At 44.1% G+C, this 18,848-nt stretch overlaps 1 protein-coding gene across 2 annotated transcripts in view; it reads left to right on the top strand.

Moving 5' to 3' along the window:
- DECR1 (2,4-dienoyl-CoA reductase 1) overlaps positions 1-17,132 on the top strand; it is a 68,036-nt gene extending 50,904 nt beyond the window's left edge. For both annotated transcript variants that reach the window (XM_073679566.1, XM_073679565.1), the window contains exons 6-10: positions 2,871-2,970; positions 5,517-5,589; positions 15,196-15,342; positions 15,484-15,546; positions 16,304-17,132. In XM_073679566.1, coding sequence (XP_073535667.1) covers positions 2,871-2,970; positions 5,517-5,589; positions 15,196-15,342; positions 15,484-15,546; positions 16,304-16,363 — 443 coding nt within the window. In that variant the 3' untranslated portion in view covers positions 16,364-17,132. The remainder of the gene's footprint in view (positions 1-2,870; positions 2,971-5,516; positions 5,590-15,195; positions 15,343-15,483; positions 15,547-16,303) is intronic.
- Positions 17,133-18,848: the final 1,716 nt, after the last annotated feature.

Here is an 18,848-nt window from a genome sequence, read left to right on the forward strand (position 1 = left end):
TTAGCTGAGTCAGATTTCCCGTTTCCACAGCGGTATTAAATTTTGTATGGATGTCCTTCAGGCAGTAATAGTTTAATTAGAATTGTTTTTGATAACTTTTCCTTTATTATTAAGCCATTAATAATTTAACACTACGTTGGATGCAGAATACAAATGTGCCAGTCTTGTTTACCTTGTCGGAGCCAGAACTCTGACTGTTGGCTTATAAATGACAGGTAATTCTGGCACTGCCACCTCTTGTACCAAGTAATCCTGAACATGGGATGGATTGAATGGAAACGCTAGAACTAAGGACTTAGATTAGGTATGAAACGTGTCAGTGTTTTTCATGCATTTCAGTATGTTTCTTTAAAAAAAAAATAAAAAAAACCTGAAGATCACAGTCCTGGATTTTTCCTTTTTGACTTAACGTATGGAATGTCCCTCCAATTGATCCGAGTCACATGGTCTTCTGGAAAACAATTTGCATGGTGGATCAGCATTGCTATCAGTTTTATGGAGGGGGGGGGGGCATTGCCATCCCTTGTCTTAGGTTCTTGTCATTTCAAAGGGGTTAATGATCAAAGCAATTACTTAAATGCCCACTCGTTAAAAAAAAAAAAAAGCCAGTAAAAACAAAAATGTACTGCTATCCAGACCTTAGGGAAGGGGTGGTGAACCTGCGGCCCATAATGACCTTTTCTCTGATCCCTGGGCAGATTCCTGAGGACCGTAGCACTTGGGCCAGTAGCAGTGTTTTGCTGGCCACAGGACCTTTGATTCCTTCTTGCTCTGTGAGCATGCGCACGCAGTGGTCACTACTGAATGCTGCTGCACATTCATTGAAGGATTGTGTTCTGGCGCTGGCTAGTGCCAGCATCTGGACATAATTTGTGGGTCGAGTAGGCACGCAATGCGCTCCCACCCCACAGATTAAGACAGCAGCATCCCTCGTGTCTCCTGTGATGTATATGCTGCAGCTCCAGTATCTATGTGATGTCTATACAGCAGTCTCGGCGTCGCCTATATGATGTATACAGCAGACCTTACACTGCAAGCTCTTTACAAAACTTATCACAAAGAGTTGCCTGTGCTCAAGACCAACGCAAATCTGGAAAAGTAGTTGCAAGTAGCAACATGATCAACACCACCTAACATCGCACGCCGCACCAAAAAGAAGCTGTTCCAACCGTCACTTTAGCGTGTGGTGAGGGGATTCGTCGGTTTCAGACCCGGTAAAGGAGGGTATGTATGAATTATACGTACACCCAACCAGTGGGCACGGCCTTGCTCCATACCCCTAGCGAGGCCGCTCTATAAAAGTGTATGTATAACTCATATAAACAGTGCGTCTGCAGTCAATCGGTTTGCACCGGACAACCCCTTTAACGGTTTCACCAAATATTGTAGGATAATTTTCAAGTTGATAATTTTGTGCTGCCCCCAAATGATGGTATAAATATCTAAATGTTGCTTTGAAGAGAAAAGGTTCCCCACCCCTGCCTTAGGGGAAGGCAAGGTTCATGGCGATTCTTTCTCAAACAAACTTCTAGAAACTTGCCTACTTCTTCATTTGTTGATTCTTGAAGAAAAGGAAAAAAAAAACAAGTGGGCTTAAAGTGGTTTTCCAATGAAAACAAGTTGTCTCCTATCCACATTTACAGGTGATAATTTCTTGATCGGTGGGGGTCTGACTGCTGGGTCATGCACTATTTAGCAGAATAGGTCACTGTTGGTGATGAACATGTGTCCTCGTTTAACCCTTTAAACGAGCACTCTCAGGTGCTCGTGGAGTATTTGCCGCATGCTCTGCATCTAGGTTTGATCCGCCGTGGCTACATGTGATGCGGCTGTTAGACATCTGTGAAACGTGCAGGGATTGCCTAACAAAAAGGCAATCCCTGCATGTGTCGCAGCTGTCTAACAGCCGCGACATATGCAGCCGTTGAAAGGGTTAAATGACCACGCTCGCTCAACATTAGTCACTGTTAGTCGAGCATGCGCACTGCTGCTCCAGTCATTCCCTATGCTGATTTTTCCAGCAGCCACATTGAGGACTGAATGGACCAGCGGCTGGGTATCTGCTCAGCTGCTCCTTTCTGTAACTAGGGTAAAAGTGCCCTTTTGGGTATTCAAATTCAATTGGTGCAAGTCCCTTCTGATAGGTGATAAGTTATCAATCAATGGGATAGGTGATTAACTTGATTTAACAGCCCATTTAATGTATCTACTTACAGCAATGGTGATATCGGGTCACTTACTACTAAAAGCGCTCAAGATCAGATGTACAGAAAAGTGGGCTATAAGATGTGGACTCTATAATCTTTCATTATTATAACTTTTTTGAACACTGAGCTGGAGTCTTTTTCAAGTACAATGACAAAAAAAAAAGTACACATTGCAATGAATTGTATAAAAGGGGCACCAAAAACCGATGTGAAAGCCGCCCATATAACACTAAAATATGCAACCACGAGTCGCACATAGAGAGCAGAAGTCCTGAAGCTGATGGTCCTTGTCATCTTCCTCATTTGTGAGCTTAAAAAGACCACAACCCATTGCTGCAGACAGTCGGTGACCGGAGTAAGAAGGAGGCGTACGCTGCTCGTCAGCTGTTTTTAGCTGTCAAAAATCTTGTTTTGTGTCGTGAATAGATTTGTTTTACCGGAGTAAAATTCTTCTTCTGCTCCTTTTGTATCTTTTTGTATGAATGTTTACAAGCATGAATAATCAGAGACCAGATTATAAGTGTTCCAACAAGTTTAGGGCACCGTGACCCGCCGACTGAGAACTCCCACTCTCCAGTATGAGTTTTATTACTTCTGGATTTCTTGTGACTCACCAGGTTCATGCAGTACAATCGCTTTATTAGCTGTTTTGTCTATTTCTAGGTGCAGCCTTTCTGGCTATTACCACGATCTATGCAGAGAGTGGATCTGGATTTGTCGTCCCCAGCGCTTCTGCTAAAGCCGGCGTGGAGGCAATGTGCACGTGAGTGCGGCCAAACGTAAAACGTCAACTACATGCATTAATCTGACCCCAAATAAGGCGTGCCATGGTGAAGGACGCCTGCCTCGTTCACACTATGTCCTTGGCATTTTTACCACAGTTATGTTTGTTTTATATTGTATAAAAAAGTGGATTACTTTTTTTTGTTTGTTTGTTTAAACCTGATACAAACAGTGCACCTCCTATCTTCTTTTTTTTTTTTTTTTTACATTTTCCATCTGTCTGCATCCACTCTTTTTAAATGACATTGGAGTATCGGGGAGAATGTGATTGATTTTATATATTTTACACCAAAGGGGGGAAAAAAACAAAAAAAACAAACCAAAAATGAGACGAAACATATGCAAACTTACATTTGCATCCAACTTTCATAGACTGCAATGTTTCGAAGAAAAGAGAGAGAAAACTTGTTTTTTTTTCATTTTTTTTCTTTCATAAGAGATGGATATGTACAAAACCATGAGTCTTCTATGAACCCATACACCACTAAGGGTATGTGCAGACGATCCGGAGCCGGCTGCAGTCCCCAGTCTGCGGAGGAGCCACCTCCGGCTTCAGCTCATTATACAAATGAGCGACGGCCATTTTTTTTTTTTTTTTTCCTCTCACATGAAGACTTTCCCCATAGAAATTAGGTCTATGGGGAAATCCCGCATGCGGACCCGAAGGAGAAATTGACATGCTGCGGTCTGTCAGTTTCCGCAGGTGGGCATGGGATTTGTATAAATCTCATCCACTATGCTGTAACATCTGGCTGCTGCATCCAATCCACAGTGATCACTAATTGTGTGCACATACCCTAAGACCATTTCTGTGATTGGCTGCAGCGGTCAGATGACTGGAATGGAAGGATACCAGAGAATATGGAGGGAATATGATCAGTTTCTCAGGTAAATCCTTATCTCCTCAGGGCAGTTTTGGCTGAATGCTCAGGTTTCTTTCGGTTTTTGGGTAGGTTTAGGATAGTAACGGCAGGTGATTGTGTAGCGGTTTGGCATATGGTGTGGCCATCGTGAGGGAGATGAAGTCTGGGTAGCTACAGGCAGGGATTGAGTCTTTGCTCCCCTACAAAAGCAGCCTCATGGGTTCAAACAAATACGCATCGTCTGCCAGAATAACATTGGGTTAAAAAAAAAAAAATCCCATGTGACCCAGTGTATAAAAGAGCACATACAGGGGATTGGGGCTCTCCAAACGTACCTGCTCGGAAAACGGTTTCCTTGCCTCCCGCCCTCCCTCCCTGATATTAATGTCTTTATTGGTTTCATCTCAGCCTCTTTGTTAGAGGGGTAAGTCACTCGCAAATAAAAATGCGAGATAATGAGTTACTGTAAATCAGATGGTTAGTTTGGGCTTTTGGCTGAAAGTTTTGGTGTTTACTGTTTTTTGGTAAAGTATTTATGAAAATATTTTATTAAAGGGAAACTGTCAGCAGGTTTATGCTTTTTAATCTGTTGGCACCATGATGTAGGGCCAGAGAGGCGGATTCCGTGGATGTCGCTCTGCTTTCTATCGTTTTTCAATACAATCAGTGTTTTATTAGCAGGAGATTATCCCTGCAGGCCTAGGTGTTGTGTAACAAGCAGTCTAGCTAATCTGTGTAACCCCGCCCCCACCATTGATTGACAGCTTCCAGTGTACACAGTGCATAGGCAGAAAGTTGCCAATCAGTGGTGTGGGCGGGGCTATACACAGCTCAGCATTCATAACACTGCTACATTTACAATAGAGAAAACAGGGATTTTATTAAAATTGCACCAAGCAGTCCAGTAAGTGATAAATCGCTGGAATCAGGGTGTCTGCCCCTATACCATGCTGATCTCCGATTACATAGCAGAGACCTACTTACAGATTCCCATTTAAACTTGTATTTTGGTAATAAAACCTTTAATAAAGATGGCTGTGGCCAGTTTCCTCTCAGTGGTGTGTCCATGTGGGTTTGCTTTAGTTATTTTAGCATTTTGGTGTTTATCCGAAGGTTTGGGTGCAACATATAATCCCATAGAATGTCAGCAAATGCAAAACCGCTGCAGCCAATCACAATCCTCATTGGTCAAGTGACTGAAGAATGGTAAATCCTCACTACTGGTCTTGGCATAGAGCCCCACAGCGGCTTGTGCTGGAGCAGCGAGGGTTCAGCTTCAGGAGTCTAGTGTCATTTATTATTTGAGACCATTAACTACCTGTTGAGGAATTTTTTTTTTTTATTTACCCCTTTAAGTGATCTCAAGTTATTTTCAATATATCTATTATCAAGTGATCTAGAATGGATAGAGCTCGAGCGGTCTTACCGGCACACAACAGGTTAATTGCACAATATTACCAGAATTATTACAGCTGCCATCAGGAGAGCAGAAGAGGGATATACCGTATACCGACAGTGATTCATGGAAGCCGACATGCGGTATGGGATCGCAGCATCCGAATACCGCCATCCTCATTACAGTGTAACCATCTCATTGCTTCTTTCTCCTGCTCTCAATTTGATTAAGATAAAATATTAATGATTTGTATAATTTGTATTGCAGATCTCTTGCTGCTGAATGGGGAAGATACGGTCTGAGGTTTAATGTTATTCAGCCGGGACCTATAAAAACAAAGGTTCGCTGACTCTTTAAGAAAGGAAAATTAAATGTATTGTTAAAGTGTACATTTGAAATAAAAATAAATAAAATGAAGTGCTTGCTCCAGTACAGTACCATTTTTGGAGCTCAGCCTTTTGTGCTGCAGAGCTGTCCTTCCTAATCCACGAGCAGGCAGGTAGCACTGTCTCCCATGATACTGAAATAGTGGATGTATCCACCTGTCCCTAATATCCCTGCTCTGTTACCTTTGGCAGAAAGGAAGTAAAGGGCTGAAATAAGTCATGTCTCCTACTCTGCAAATAAATGAAGATATTAAATAGTATAGCTGGGGTCTCAAACTCCGTCAGGTAAATGGGGCGCACATAGAATAAATTTGAAGTTGACGGGCCACATTCCTTACAGGATGAGATGACGTTTTCAGTGATGCCTTATTATTAATAATATAGTATTAATATAACACTATTTTATATATGTATATTACCGTTCAAAAGTTTAGAAATAATGATTTTTATTAGAAAGAATAATTTTCTCCTTCAAACTTTGCTTTGGTCACAGAATGCTCCCTTTGCAGCAATTCCAGCATTGCAGACCTTTGTCATTCTAGCTGTTAATTTGCTGAGGTAATCTTGAGACATTTCCCCCCCATGCTTCCTGAAGCCCCTCCCACAAGTTGGATTGGCTTGATGGACACTTTTTGCGTATCATACGGTCAAGCTGCTCCCATAACAGCTCAATGGGGTTGAGATCTGGTGACTGCGCTCGCCACTCCATTACAGATAGAATACCAGCTGCCTGCTTCTTCCCTAAATAGTTCATGCATAATTTGGAGGTGTGCTTTGGGTCATTGTCCTGTTGTAGGATGAAATTGGCTCCAATCAAGTGCTGTCCACAGGGTATGACATGACGTTGCAAAATGGAGTGATAGCCTTCCTTATTCAAAATCCTATTTACCTTGTACAAATCTCCCACTTTACCAGCATCAAAGCAACCCCAGACCATCACATTACCTCCACCATGCTTGACAGATGGCGTCAGGCACTCTTCCAGCATCTTTTCAGTTGTTCTGCGTCTCACAAATGTTCTTCTGTGTGATCCAAACACCTCAAACTTTGATTCGTCTGTCCATAAAACTTTTTTCCAATCTTCCTCTGTCCAATGTCTGTGTTCTTTTGCCCATATTAATCTTTTCCCCTTCTCCCATGACAGCACCACCTGAGAGAGGGTATCCACCCACCAAGGACAGGAACCTACTGAATAAAAAGGTGGTACCTCTCTTCCGCATCAGTTTTGGTTCGTGTCCTTGATGGGAGCCTCGCCAGGTGGTACCTCACGTACCTGGACCGTGGATTCCGGGGTCGGTGTGGCCTGGAGGCCGTGGAAGCAGCAGATGGCCCCTGTTCTCAGCCCATCTGGCTGCTGCCCGGGTCTGCGTGTGGGGGGGGCTGCCTTCCGGAGTCCTCCCCGCGTGCGCCGGGTCCTGCGGCCGGGTCTGCGCCTCACAATGGACCAGACTGAGCACGCCGGCTGGCAGGTCTTCCGGGTCTGCGCACGTGGGGGTCGCGTTGCACCCTGTGACGGAGCGCGCCGGAAGTCTGGGCTGCGCACGCGCGGGGTGGTGATGCGTCCTATCATGGAGTGCGCCGGAAGCCGGGTCTGTGCATGAGCGGATGGGAGGCCGACATCCCGCTGCAGGCGCGCCGGGTGACGCTGGGCTGCGCACGCGCAGAAGGAGGAAGATCTGCGGCGTAGCGCGCCAGCTGGCAAAGTTTTTTTTTTTTTTTTTTTTTTTTTTTTTTAAAAAAAAGGAAAGCGAATGAGCACGCTGCCGGAAGGGGAGGAGCCTAAAGGAGGTGGAGACCTACTGCTTTTTAAGGATGGGGAGCAATCAAGATGGCGGTGTCTGCATCCCCGCCATAATGAATGAGGAGCCGCAGTCACCTGGGCAGCAGCTGTCACCACCGCAGGAGGTACAGCAGCAGCCACAGCCGCCAAAGCAGCGCAAGCAACTTAAGCAACTGGAACATTGAGAATCTTCCCATCACCAAAGCCACAGCAGTGGAGGGCGTGCGAGTTCTGGCAGAACCGGTCAGAAAAGACCTAGTCAGTCCACCTCCGCCAGATGGGAGCCCTCATGTGAACGGCAACCACCGCCTCCGGTACCCTAGTCTGAAAGGCTGTGTGGTGAGTGATCTTCGTGAAAGCTCACCTTGAGTAATGTGCTCTTCTCTGTTTTCCTCTCTTTTTCTCCTTACAATTCTTGGGTCAGGAGGCGAAGAAGTGTAGTGCTAAGAGTAAAAACAAGGAGTGTGCTTTATGTAAAATCAGTCTTCCCACCTCCTACGTCAAAAACCTGTGTGCGGACTGTATTCAGAGAACCATAGCAGAAGAGTCCCCCAGGTTTTCTATGGAATTAAAGAATCTGATCCAGACAGAAGTCAGGGATTCTTTAAAAAGCTTAAACTCACGCAGGAAGAAGAAGCAGAAGCTAGTTTCCTCAGAATCAGAGGAATCGGTAGAGTCCCGTTTTACAAGAGAACTGCCTTCCTCCTCTAATCTCTCATCATCATCGTCGGAATCTTCGGATGATGATGAGGGGGCAGGCCTTGTTTTTCGGTAGATAATACTGAGAGACTAGTTAAAGCCGTCAGAGTGACTATGGGTATTACTGATACCAAAGTTCCCAGAACAGTCCAGGATGTTATGTTCGGGGGCTTGGACCAGAGGAAGAGACGCACATTCCCGGTTAATGAGAGGATCAGATCGCTTATAGAAAGGGAATGGAAAAAAACGGAGAAGGGTCAGCTGCCTTCCTCCTCTAAGCGGAGATACCCCTTTGAGGAGGAGGATGGGGCTAAATGGGACAAAACCCCTAAGATTGATGTGGCCATTGCAAAGTCCTCAAAAAGATCCACTCTGCCCTTTGAGGATTTAGGGGCCTTGAAAGACCCGCTTGATAAAAAAGCGGAGTCTTTCCTTAAACAAGCCTGGGAGTCGTCAGCAGGGGCCCTTAAACCGGCAGTGGCAGCCACCTGCACTGCTAGATCTATGATGATCTGGCTTCAACAGTTGGAAGACCAGATTAAGGGGAATGTCTCGAGGGAGAAGATTCTGTCGGAACTTCCTCTTGTGCAGGGGGCGGCTGAATTCCTGGCAGACCATCGGCAGATTCAGTTAGGCTGGCTGCCCGGTCTGCAAATCTCTCTAATTCAGCCCGTAGGGCATTATGGCTCAAGAGCTGGCCAGGGGATGTGCAATCAAAGACTAAACTATGCTCAATCCCTTGTGAGGGGGACTTCCTGTTCGGCAAAGGTCTAGATGACATCCTGGATAAGGCCGCAGACAAAAAACTTGGGTTTCCCACGGTGTCTGGTTCCCAGTTTAAAAGCTCCTTTCGGAAGAGGAAGTACAGTCGCAGTAAAGCTCCCAGAGACCAAGGTAGCTGGAAAGACACAAAGCCGTATAACAGAGGTTTCATGTTCGGGGGTCCCTCCTCTGAGAATAAGAAGGCTCCTAAGTGACAGTTCCCCCCCCAGGTGGGAGGAAGGTTGTCCCACTTCCTGCCCGCCTGGGAGAAAATTTCATCCAATTCTTGGATCTTAGGGATAATCAGGAGGGGGCTCACATTGGAGTTCAAGAGCAGGCCCAGGAACACCATCAAAATTTCAGCCCCCAGGGGTCTAGCGGAGCAGATAGCCTAACAGCAGGAAGTTCTCTCTGCTTGTGAAGGGGGTTCTGGTGGAAACACCTGCACCCGAGCAAGGAAGAGGATTCTATTCAACTCTCTTCCTAATAAAGCAGCCGGACGGCTCCTTCAGGACCATTGTTCAGCTTCTTCAAGTTGGCAATCATTTACTCTACAGGCCGTTCAAAATGGAAACAATAAAGTCGGCCATAAGGATGCTATTTCCGGACTGTTATATGTGCGTCCTCGATCTGAAGGACGCCTACTACCACGTCCCGATCTTGGCAGATCATCAACAGTTGAGGGTGGCTGTACAGTTCGGCAAGCATGTAAGGCATTTTCAGTTCGCAGCTCTTCCCTTTGGCATTTCCATGGCGCTGAGAGTCTTCACAAAAATTATCCTAGAGGTCACAGCACATTTGAGGGAAAGATATTCTGGTCATCCCTTATCTGGACTACTTCTTAGTAGTGGGCAGATCAAGACAACTCTGTGCTCTAGCCCTGGCGGACGTCATGGCCAGTCTAAAACGCCTGCGTTGGCTGTTAAATTTAGAGAAGTCAAGGCTGGAACCAAAGAGGGTCCAATCTTTCCTGGGTCTCATTCTGGACTCAGAAAACCAAACCTGTCTTCTACCAGAGGAAAAGAAGCTGAAGATCGGATCCCTAATATCTCGGGTTATCAGCAATCCGACCATGACCCTAAGGAATGCAATGTCTCTGTTGGGTACAATGACATCTTGCATCCCGGCGGTTCAGTGGGCCCAGTACCATTCCAGAAGACGATCCTGGCAGCGGACAGGCGGCTTGAAGGTCGCCTGAATGGGAAAATATCTCTTCCAGAAGTTGTAATCAACTCCCTGGACTGGTGGAGATCTCCGGTCAATTTATCTTTGGGGGTTCCTTGGACCTTCCAGGTGTCGGATACAATTACAACGGACGCAAGTGCAGAAGGCTGGGGAGCTCACCTAAGAGATCATTCTGTACAAGGCCTCTGGTCGGACAGCGACACAAGTCTCCCTTCCAACATGAAGGAGCTGTTGGCAGCCAAAAACGCTCTAATAAAGTTCAGTTCTGTTCTTCGGGGTCATCACATCCGGATAATGTCAGACAACAGATCGACAGTCGCCTACATCAATCATCAGGGGGGTACCAGGTCTCTCCCTCTGATGTTAGTAGCGGATCAGATCTTCAGGTTTGCCGAGAGTCCGCTGCTCACGCTCTCGGCGCTGCATATAAAAGGAGAAGAGAACGTAAAGGCCGATTTCCTGAGTCGTCACATCTTAAAACAAGGAGAGTGGGAATTGAATCCTGCCGTATTTCAGCAGATTGTGGGCCGATGGGGACAGCCCCAAATAGATCTGCAAACAGACACAATCGAAAGACCGAAATCTTTTGCTCCCTGAATCCAAAAGAGGGGGCATTTGCGGTGGACGCGCTGCAGATTCCTTGGGATTTTACTCTAGCCTATGCCTTTCCCCCTTTAATACTGATCCCTACTATCCTGAGGAAGATCCGAGGGGAAAGGGCGAGGGTTATATTGATCGCCCCGTTCTGGCCCAAGAAACCATGGTTCACTTGGATGAAGAGAATGTCCCAAGCAGATCCATGGGTTCTTCCGGACATCCCGGATCTCCTCAGGCAGGGCCCAGTCTGTCACCCCCGAAGATCGGGTCTGCATTTGACGACCTGGATTTTGAAAGGTCGCTATTGACAAAAAGGGGGTTTTCTCCGGATCTGGTTACTACCCTACTGGCAAGTAGAAAGGCGGTAACAACTAGGATCTATGGTAGAACCTGGGCTAAGTTCCTGTCTACCTCGGGTCAGTCCTCCAAAGGGAGGATTCCTATTGAGGCCATACTAGAATTCCTCCAGAAGGGGTTAAGCATGGGACTAACCACCAGTACTTTTAAGGTACAGGTATCAGCTCTGGGGGCACTATATAATTATGACTTGGCGAATAGGTGGATCATTAGATTTATTAAAGCTTGTGATAGGTCCAGGCCTATTCCTACTCCAAGGATGCCTCCTTGGGACTTTTAATTTGGTTCTGGAGGCACTAACCAAACCTCCCTTCGAGCCCTTTAGAGGAAGTTTCAGAAAAAATTCTAACTTTAAAGACTGCCCTACTGGTAGCTCTGACATCAGCTCGTAGAGTCGGTGACTTACACGCACTATCTGTTAACCATCCATTCACTCAAGTATGTACGGTTAGAGTAATCTTTAAGACCAGACCCGGCCTATCTTCCGAAGGTAGCCTCCAAATTCCATAGGACGCAAGTAATCACTCTCCCTTCCTTCTATCCTAATCCTAGGGATTCTGAGGAACATAAGCTTCACACCTTAGATAATAGAAGGGTGTTAGTCCAGTATTTGGAGGTGACAAAAGCCTGGAGGAAGAGTGACGCCTTATTTATATCCTTTCAGGGGGCTAGGAAAGGACTTAAGGTTACAAGAGGGACCATAGCTAGATGGGTCAGGGATACTATTACCTTGGCATACTCTTCTAGCAATCTGCCGGTTCCAGAGAACCTGAAGGCCCACTCCACCAGAGCGGTAACTGCTTCCTGGGCTGAGAAGGCGGATGTGCCCATCGACATCATATGTAAGGTCATCCCCCGCTACATTTTACAAACATTACCGTCTTGACCTTTCCTCTTCTACTGATCTGTCCTTTGGTAGGAAGGTGTTGCAAGCGGTGATCCCTCCCTCTGGTGTCTGATCTCTATAAATCTTTCAGGTGGTGCTGTCATGGGAGAAGGGGAAAAGATTCTTGTTACTTACAGGTAACGGGATTTTACAGAGCCCATGACAGCACCCTATTAATTCCCTCCCCTTTATCACTATGGTGTGCACTTTTTAAGGTGTTTATTACAAATGTTGAGGTGGTGGTTATGTATTAACCTGTTTTCGGAGGCCCTCTCATGCTCTGAAACAAAAACTGATGCGGAAGAGAGGTACTGCCTTTTTATTCAGTAGGTTCCTGTCCTTGGTGAGTGGATACCCTCGATCAGGTGGTGCTGTCATGGGCTCTGTGAAATCCCGTTACCGGTAAGTAACTAGGATCTTTTCCTTTTATTAGCCAGTCTCAGATATGGCTTTTTCTTTGCCACTTTGCCCTGAAGGCCAGCATCCCAGAGTTGCCTCTTCACTGTAGGCGGTGACACTGGTGTTTTTGCGTGTACTATTTAATGAAGCTGACAGTTGAGGAGCTGTGAGGCGTCGATTTCTCAAACTAGAGACTCTAATATACTTGGCTTGTTGCTCAGTTGTGCAGCGGGGCCTCCCACTTCTCTTTCTACTCTGGTTAGAGCCTCAAATATACAAAAGCTGCCATCTGTTGTATACAAGAAAAAGTGGGCAACCATCTGTACTACAGATGCCTGTCCACATGCATGCTGAAAATAGCATAAACGAAGGAGAAAAATTCAGCATATATTGCAAAAAGTATATTTATTCAGTAATACACAATAAAAAGCACATACGAATTCAGACAAAGAGGTGGTCAGATAATGAAGTGCTTATAAGTCAGGATATATATGATATGCTTATAATCCATAGATAAATATAATTGCACGTTGCCCCACTCCAATAAATAGTAAGTTCAAAAGAGTGAGCTAGAATAAAGATCCCAAAATAAGCAAGTGTGTCAGTCCCACTGGCTGCTGTGTAGGCGAAGATGGGGGTAAAACAGGCTTATTAGTATGCAAGCTCTGTGCCCCACTCCACCCACCAGAAATCGCGTTATCCATGCGGGATTATTACCTGACAAGAGAGCCCAGCACAAGTAGAGGAAAGAAGATAGTGGGGGTGAAAGCCTACACAGCAGCCAGTGGGACTATGACACGCTTGCTTATTTTGGTATCTTTATTCTAGCTCACTCTTTTGAACTTACTATTTTGTGGAGTGGGGCAACATGCAATTATATTTATCTATGGATTTATTATAAGCATATCCTATATATCCTGACTTATAAGCATTTTATTATCTGACCACCTCATTGTCTGAATTCTTATGTGCTTTTTATTGTGTATTACTGAATAAATATACTTTTTGCAATATATGCTGAATTTTTCTCCTTCGTTTCTGGTTAGAGCCTGTTTGTGCTCTCCTCTGAAGGGAGTAGTACACACCGTTGTAGGAAATCTTCAGTTTCTTGGCAACTTCTCGCATGGAATAGCCTTCATTTCTAAGAACAAGAATAGACTGTCGAGTTTCACATGAAAGTTCTCTCTTTTTGGCCATTTTGAGAGTTTCATAGAACAAACAAATGTAATGCTCCAGATTCTAAACTAGCTCAAAGGAAGGTCCATTTTATAGCTTCTCAAATCGGCCAAACCGTTTTCAGCTGGGCTAACATACTTGTGAAAGGGTTTTCTAGGGTTTTCTAAACATCCATTAGCCTTCTTACACAGTTAGCAAACACAATGTACCATTAAAACACTGGAGTGATGGTTGTTGGAAATGGGCCTCTATACACCTATGTAGATATTGCAATAAAAACAAGACGTTTGCAGCTAGAATAGTCGAAACGTGATTTTATTTATATATACAGTACAGACCAAAAGTTTGGACACACCTTCTCATCTAAAGATTTTTCTGTATTTTCAGGACTATGAAAATTGTACATTGACACTGAAGGCATCAAAACTATGAATTAACACATGTGGAATTATATACTTAACAAAAATGTGTGAAACAACTGAAAATATGTCTTGTATTCTAGGTTCTTCAAAGTAGCCACCTTTTGCTTTGATGACTGCTTTGCACACTCTTGGCATTCTCTTGATGAGCTTCAAGAGGTAGTCACCGGAAATGGTCTTCCAACAATCTTGAAGGAGTTCCCAGAGATGCTTAGCACTTGTTGGCCCTTTTGCCTTCACTCTGCGGTCCAGCTCACCCCAAACCATCTCGATTGGGTTCAGGTCTGGTGACTGTGGAGGCCAGGTCATCTGGCGTAGCACCCCATCACTCTCCCTCTTGGTCAAATAGCCCTTACACAGCCTGGAGGTGTGTTTGGGGTCATTGTCCTGTTGAAAAATAAATGATGGTCCAACTAAACGCAAAACCGGATGGAATAGCATGCCACTGCAAGATGCTGTGGTAGCCATGCTGGTTCAGTATGCCTTCAATTTTGAATAAATCCCCAACAGTGTCACCAGAAAAGCACCCCCACACCATCACACCTCCTCCTCCATGCTTCACGGTGGGAACCAGGCATGTAGAGTCCATCCGTTCACCTTTTCTGCAGAACATGAGATCTTTCCGTTTTGCACTGACACTTCTCCTTCTTTAGAGCCTGCTTATTGAAAGATTTTACAGGCCACCGTAGCCGGCCCACCCAAAGGCCATTACTTGGCCTCAGATTGCAACGGCAACTGTCATTACCCTGCATTTGCGGGATGCAGTAAACTTAGAGGGCGCCCCCTCCTTCAAATAACCATCTAGATGCCACTGTGACTACTCAAGGAGGCATCTAAAAGGTTAATCAGCTGCTTTTGGTGCCAGTACTGATCTATAGTATGCCGCTGACATCCTGCTGCCGATGGTGCGGGCTCTGCTTATTGCGGTTTGTAAGAGGTCTCCTCCTATTGTGCCGAACATGTGTGGTAGAGGTCGGGAAGAGGCTGAAATAAAGCCTCCCATATTCACCTATCAGCAGCAAAGGAAAGGGACGCCGCCTCTCGGACACTGTGTGCTCCAGCATGATGTCATGGCGCTCTCCTCCGATCTCCTCTCTGATGTCCTGAATATTTCTTGGGCGCTCCGGTGCCCTGCGGCCTGCAGACAACGGCCATTGGGGTGGCTCGTGTGTGAGACCTCTGGTATATAGAACATTCATTGTTTACTTTTTTTATTAAAAACTTAAACTTTGACTTTATTCTTTAAAACATGACTAAACTCTCATTACTGATCAATTTTATTTATTTTTGCATTTCTAAGGGTGCATTCAGCCGTTTAGACCCAACCGGAGCCTTTGAAGGTGACATGATCAAGAGGATCCCGTGTGGTCGCCTGGGCACACCGGGGGAAATAGCAAATCTTGCTATATATCTTTGCAGTGACTATGCAAGCTGGGTGTCTGGCGCGGTAAGTGTAAGACTATCTGGACTCGTTTTATACCATAGGGTTAAATACTTTGTTTTTGGCCTTCGTTTAAGGTAAAACCAATTTTGAGATTAAGCCAATAACGTGCTTTTGTTTTTTTTTGGTTTGTGGTTTTCTTTTTAGATCATCCGAATGGATGGCGGTGAATATGTTTCAATGGCTGGAGAATTTAACAGCTTACAAAAGGTGAAGAAAACTTGTGACTATTTAGTATTTCCTATACTGTACTCATCCTTATGTTGTCCGTGCTCGTATCTCTTGTTTTGTACTTTTTCATCCTGCACACTATGTAGATTTGCTGCAGATAATTCCGTGCCAGCATCGTAAGAGAACGTTTACCAAAACTCACCTACACTTTGCAGCGTTTGCTGCATGTAAATTAACGCAGAGTCTCAAATCCCCAACATGTCCTTTCTTTTTAAGGAATTCCTGCTGCGCTATGTTTCCAGTAACCAATGAGACCCTATTAATTATCAGTGGTGCTGGATGCCGTTGCTTCCTACATGTAACATATCTGTCTTCTACATTAATTTGGTTTCTCTGGTTCTAGAATGGAAGTGATAAAAGGATTTGCCTAAGAGCCCCACCGTCAGAATACAGTTAATGATGGATTCCTACTTAGCTTATTCTGCGTCTGCTATGTACAGTCATACATAGAAGCTGTAGATGCTAATCTGTTTAACAGCAAAAATAATTTTAGACCAATCTATAAATAAAAAAAATAATTTTTAGGCAAATATATGAATACATTTAAAAAAAGAAAAAAAAATGCTTTTGAACATGTCTAATATCCATTAAGTGCACAATCCCTTCTCCTTGGCTAGAAGTCTGAGCATTTCTATGGTTTAGTACCAACACCGTGTAGGAGATCAGTGCAATATGTGGACACATTGGACAGGACTATTCACAGTACAGCGTATAACATCTTCTATTTCTTGTGCAGGTGACTAATGAGCAGTGGGATCTCATGGAAAAACTAATCCGGAAAACAAAAGGCTCTTAATTGAAGATATCCTTCAATGCAAACACATAGAGGAGAATGGAAGAATAATGGAGGATTTGTGTCTTGGATCTTCAATTACTAAAACAGTGTTACTGTATCAAATATCAGTTTCAATTAGCCAATACCTAATATTCTCCACATCATTGGAAAAAATATTGACTAATCTGTTTTGCCCATGTAAGGCAATGTTCACACAGAGGGTTTTTTTGACGATTTTTGACTCCAAAATCTACAGCAAGAACTTCTTCAAATACACTTTGAAAACTCTCTTCCTATTCAATTCAATGGAAAATCTATTTTCCTCTTCAAACAGTGAGTTTTTGAGTATGTTTTGTTCTTGTTTTCTTTTTCCCGTAAAGGTTTGAAAACCTCATCACAGAAAAATGACGTCCCTTCTCTTGAGGTGGATCCCTTTTGGAATCCGCTGCAGATCCTGTGTGGGGAAACACACTTAGGTAATGAGTTCAGAAAAATAAAAAGTAGTGTTTCCAGAAGTGGACTCCTCTTTGGGGGAGAGAGGAAATAACTGTCCGGATTTTTCTGCCTCTGTGTGAACACACCCTTAGGCAATTCTATTCCTTAATGGGAAAAATATATTTAACCTAAGAAAATGTGAATGTGGTATAAGCTCGTTTATAAACGTAAACTGTGATTTTCTGAAAAAAAAAACTGAGAATCTGTAATGATTTGCAGTGAATGACTCCATGTTCTTTGTCGTTTATATCACCTAATGCCTTAATGCACTCAAATAAATACTATATGTACCTGATGCTGTGCTTAATTGATCCATAACTATATATGATGCATATAGAAGTCCTAAAAGGATATCACTTTCGTATGAGTAATCGGTCTATATCCACACGATCAGATTGTTCTTAAGGCGTATATGATTTTTATATCAGACATACAGTGGTAGATTTCATAGCCAATTCAATAAACTGCTACACTTATAGCTGGGTAAACATATCCATAGTATCCATCTGGGTAAAAGGCGCACTTTTTTTTAGATTTATTAATAGAATACAATTTTTGAACAAGAAAACATACCTAAGTTTTTAGATGCCCCCCCCCAAAAAAAAAAAAAAAAAAAAAAAAGTTTGTACCCACTTTTTAAGAGAACAGTTTTGCAGAGTGGGGTAGGGGACATCCGTCTTGTAGTTCTGACATTAAGGAGGACGAGCATATAAGTTGGATGTGTGCTGTCCAATTTTTGATCTGATCACACACGGACAGCGCACTGACCCATGTTATTCAATAGGGCTGTTTAGAATGAATTTTTTTCTTTTTCTCGGTCAGAGTGTCCATGAGAAAAAATATCACAGCATGCACTACTTTCTTCAGAGTCTCACACATTCAAGTCTATGGGTGCTAAAAAAAAAAAAAAATCTGATCGCACGCAGAGCATCAAAATGGCATTCGACTTTTACAGATATATTTTGCTTATAAACCTAGGAAACTATATGTGATCATCTGCATGTTTTTAATGTACTTGTATGAAAATGGATAGCACACTGACACAAAGGACACATGGATGAAAATTAGAAAAATTTTGTTTCCTGGATAAAACTTGGACAATTTTTCATATGCTCAACTGCAGGCATTCTAAACCTGTTCTAGATTGTTAATGGTACCGGTGCCTGTGAGCATGTGCAGTAGAAAGCTCTGCCTCCTCCGGTCATGTGCATAAAGTTGTGCTCCCAGTGGATCTAAGTGTGGGGGTACTAAGGTAAGGAGAGGCTGCTCACCCTGTCTGTCACCTCTAATATGGGAAATACCAGAGGAGCTGAAGTAAGAGGCTGCTCACACTGCTGTCCACCTGATCTAATACTGAAGAAACCAAGGATGCTGACGTAAGAAGAGGCTGCTCACACTGCTGTCCACCTAATCTAATACTGAAGAAGCCAAGGACTGTAAAGTAGTTAATACAGATGAGGATAGGGCACAGCTACAGGAGGATTTAGATAAATTGGGGAGTTGGGCCAAAAAGTGGCAAATGGGGTTCAATGCCGATAAATGTAAGGTCATGCACATGGGAAAGAAAAACCGCAGTCACCTATACATATTAAATGGGAAACCGTTGGGGAAATCTGACATGGAGAAGGACCTGGGCGTCTTGGTTAACAGCAAATTAAATTGGAGTGCCCAGTGTCAGGCAGCAGCTGCGAAGGCAAATAGAGTCATGGCATGCATCAGAAGAGGAATAGGGGCATATGATGAGAACATTGTTCTTCCTCTGTATAAAGCGCTGGTAAGACCGCACTTAGAATATTGTGCACAGTTCTGGGCGCCGGTGCTCAGAAAAGACATATTGGAGCTAGAGAGGGTACAAAGGAGGGCGACTAAGGTAATAAAGGGAATGGAGGGACTAGAATACCCAGAGAGGTTGTCAAAATTAGGCCTATTTACGTTGGAAAAGAGAAGGCTTAGGGGAGACCTCATAAACATGTATAAATACATCAGGGGGCAGTACAGAGATCTCTCCCAT

The sequence above is a fragment of the Phyllobates terribilis genome, unplaced genomic scaffold (assembly GCF_046119375.1).
Source record: "Phyllobates terribilis strain yellow unplaced genomic scaffold, ASM4611937v1 Scaffold_4__5_contigs__length_816908805, whole genome shotgun sequence".
Lineage (NCBI taxonomy): Eukaryota > Metazoa > Chordata > Amphibia > Anura > Dendrobatidae > Phyllobates > Phyllobates terribilis.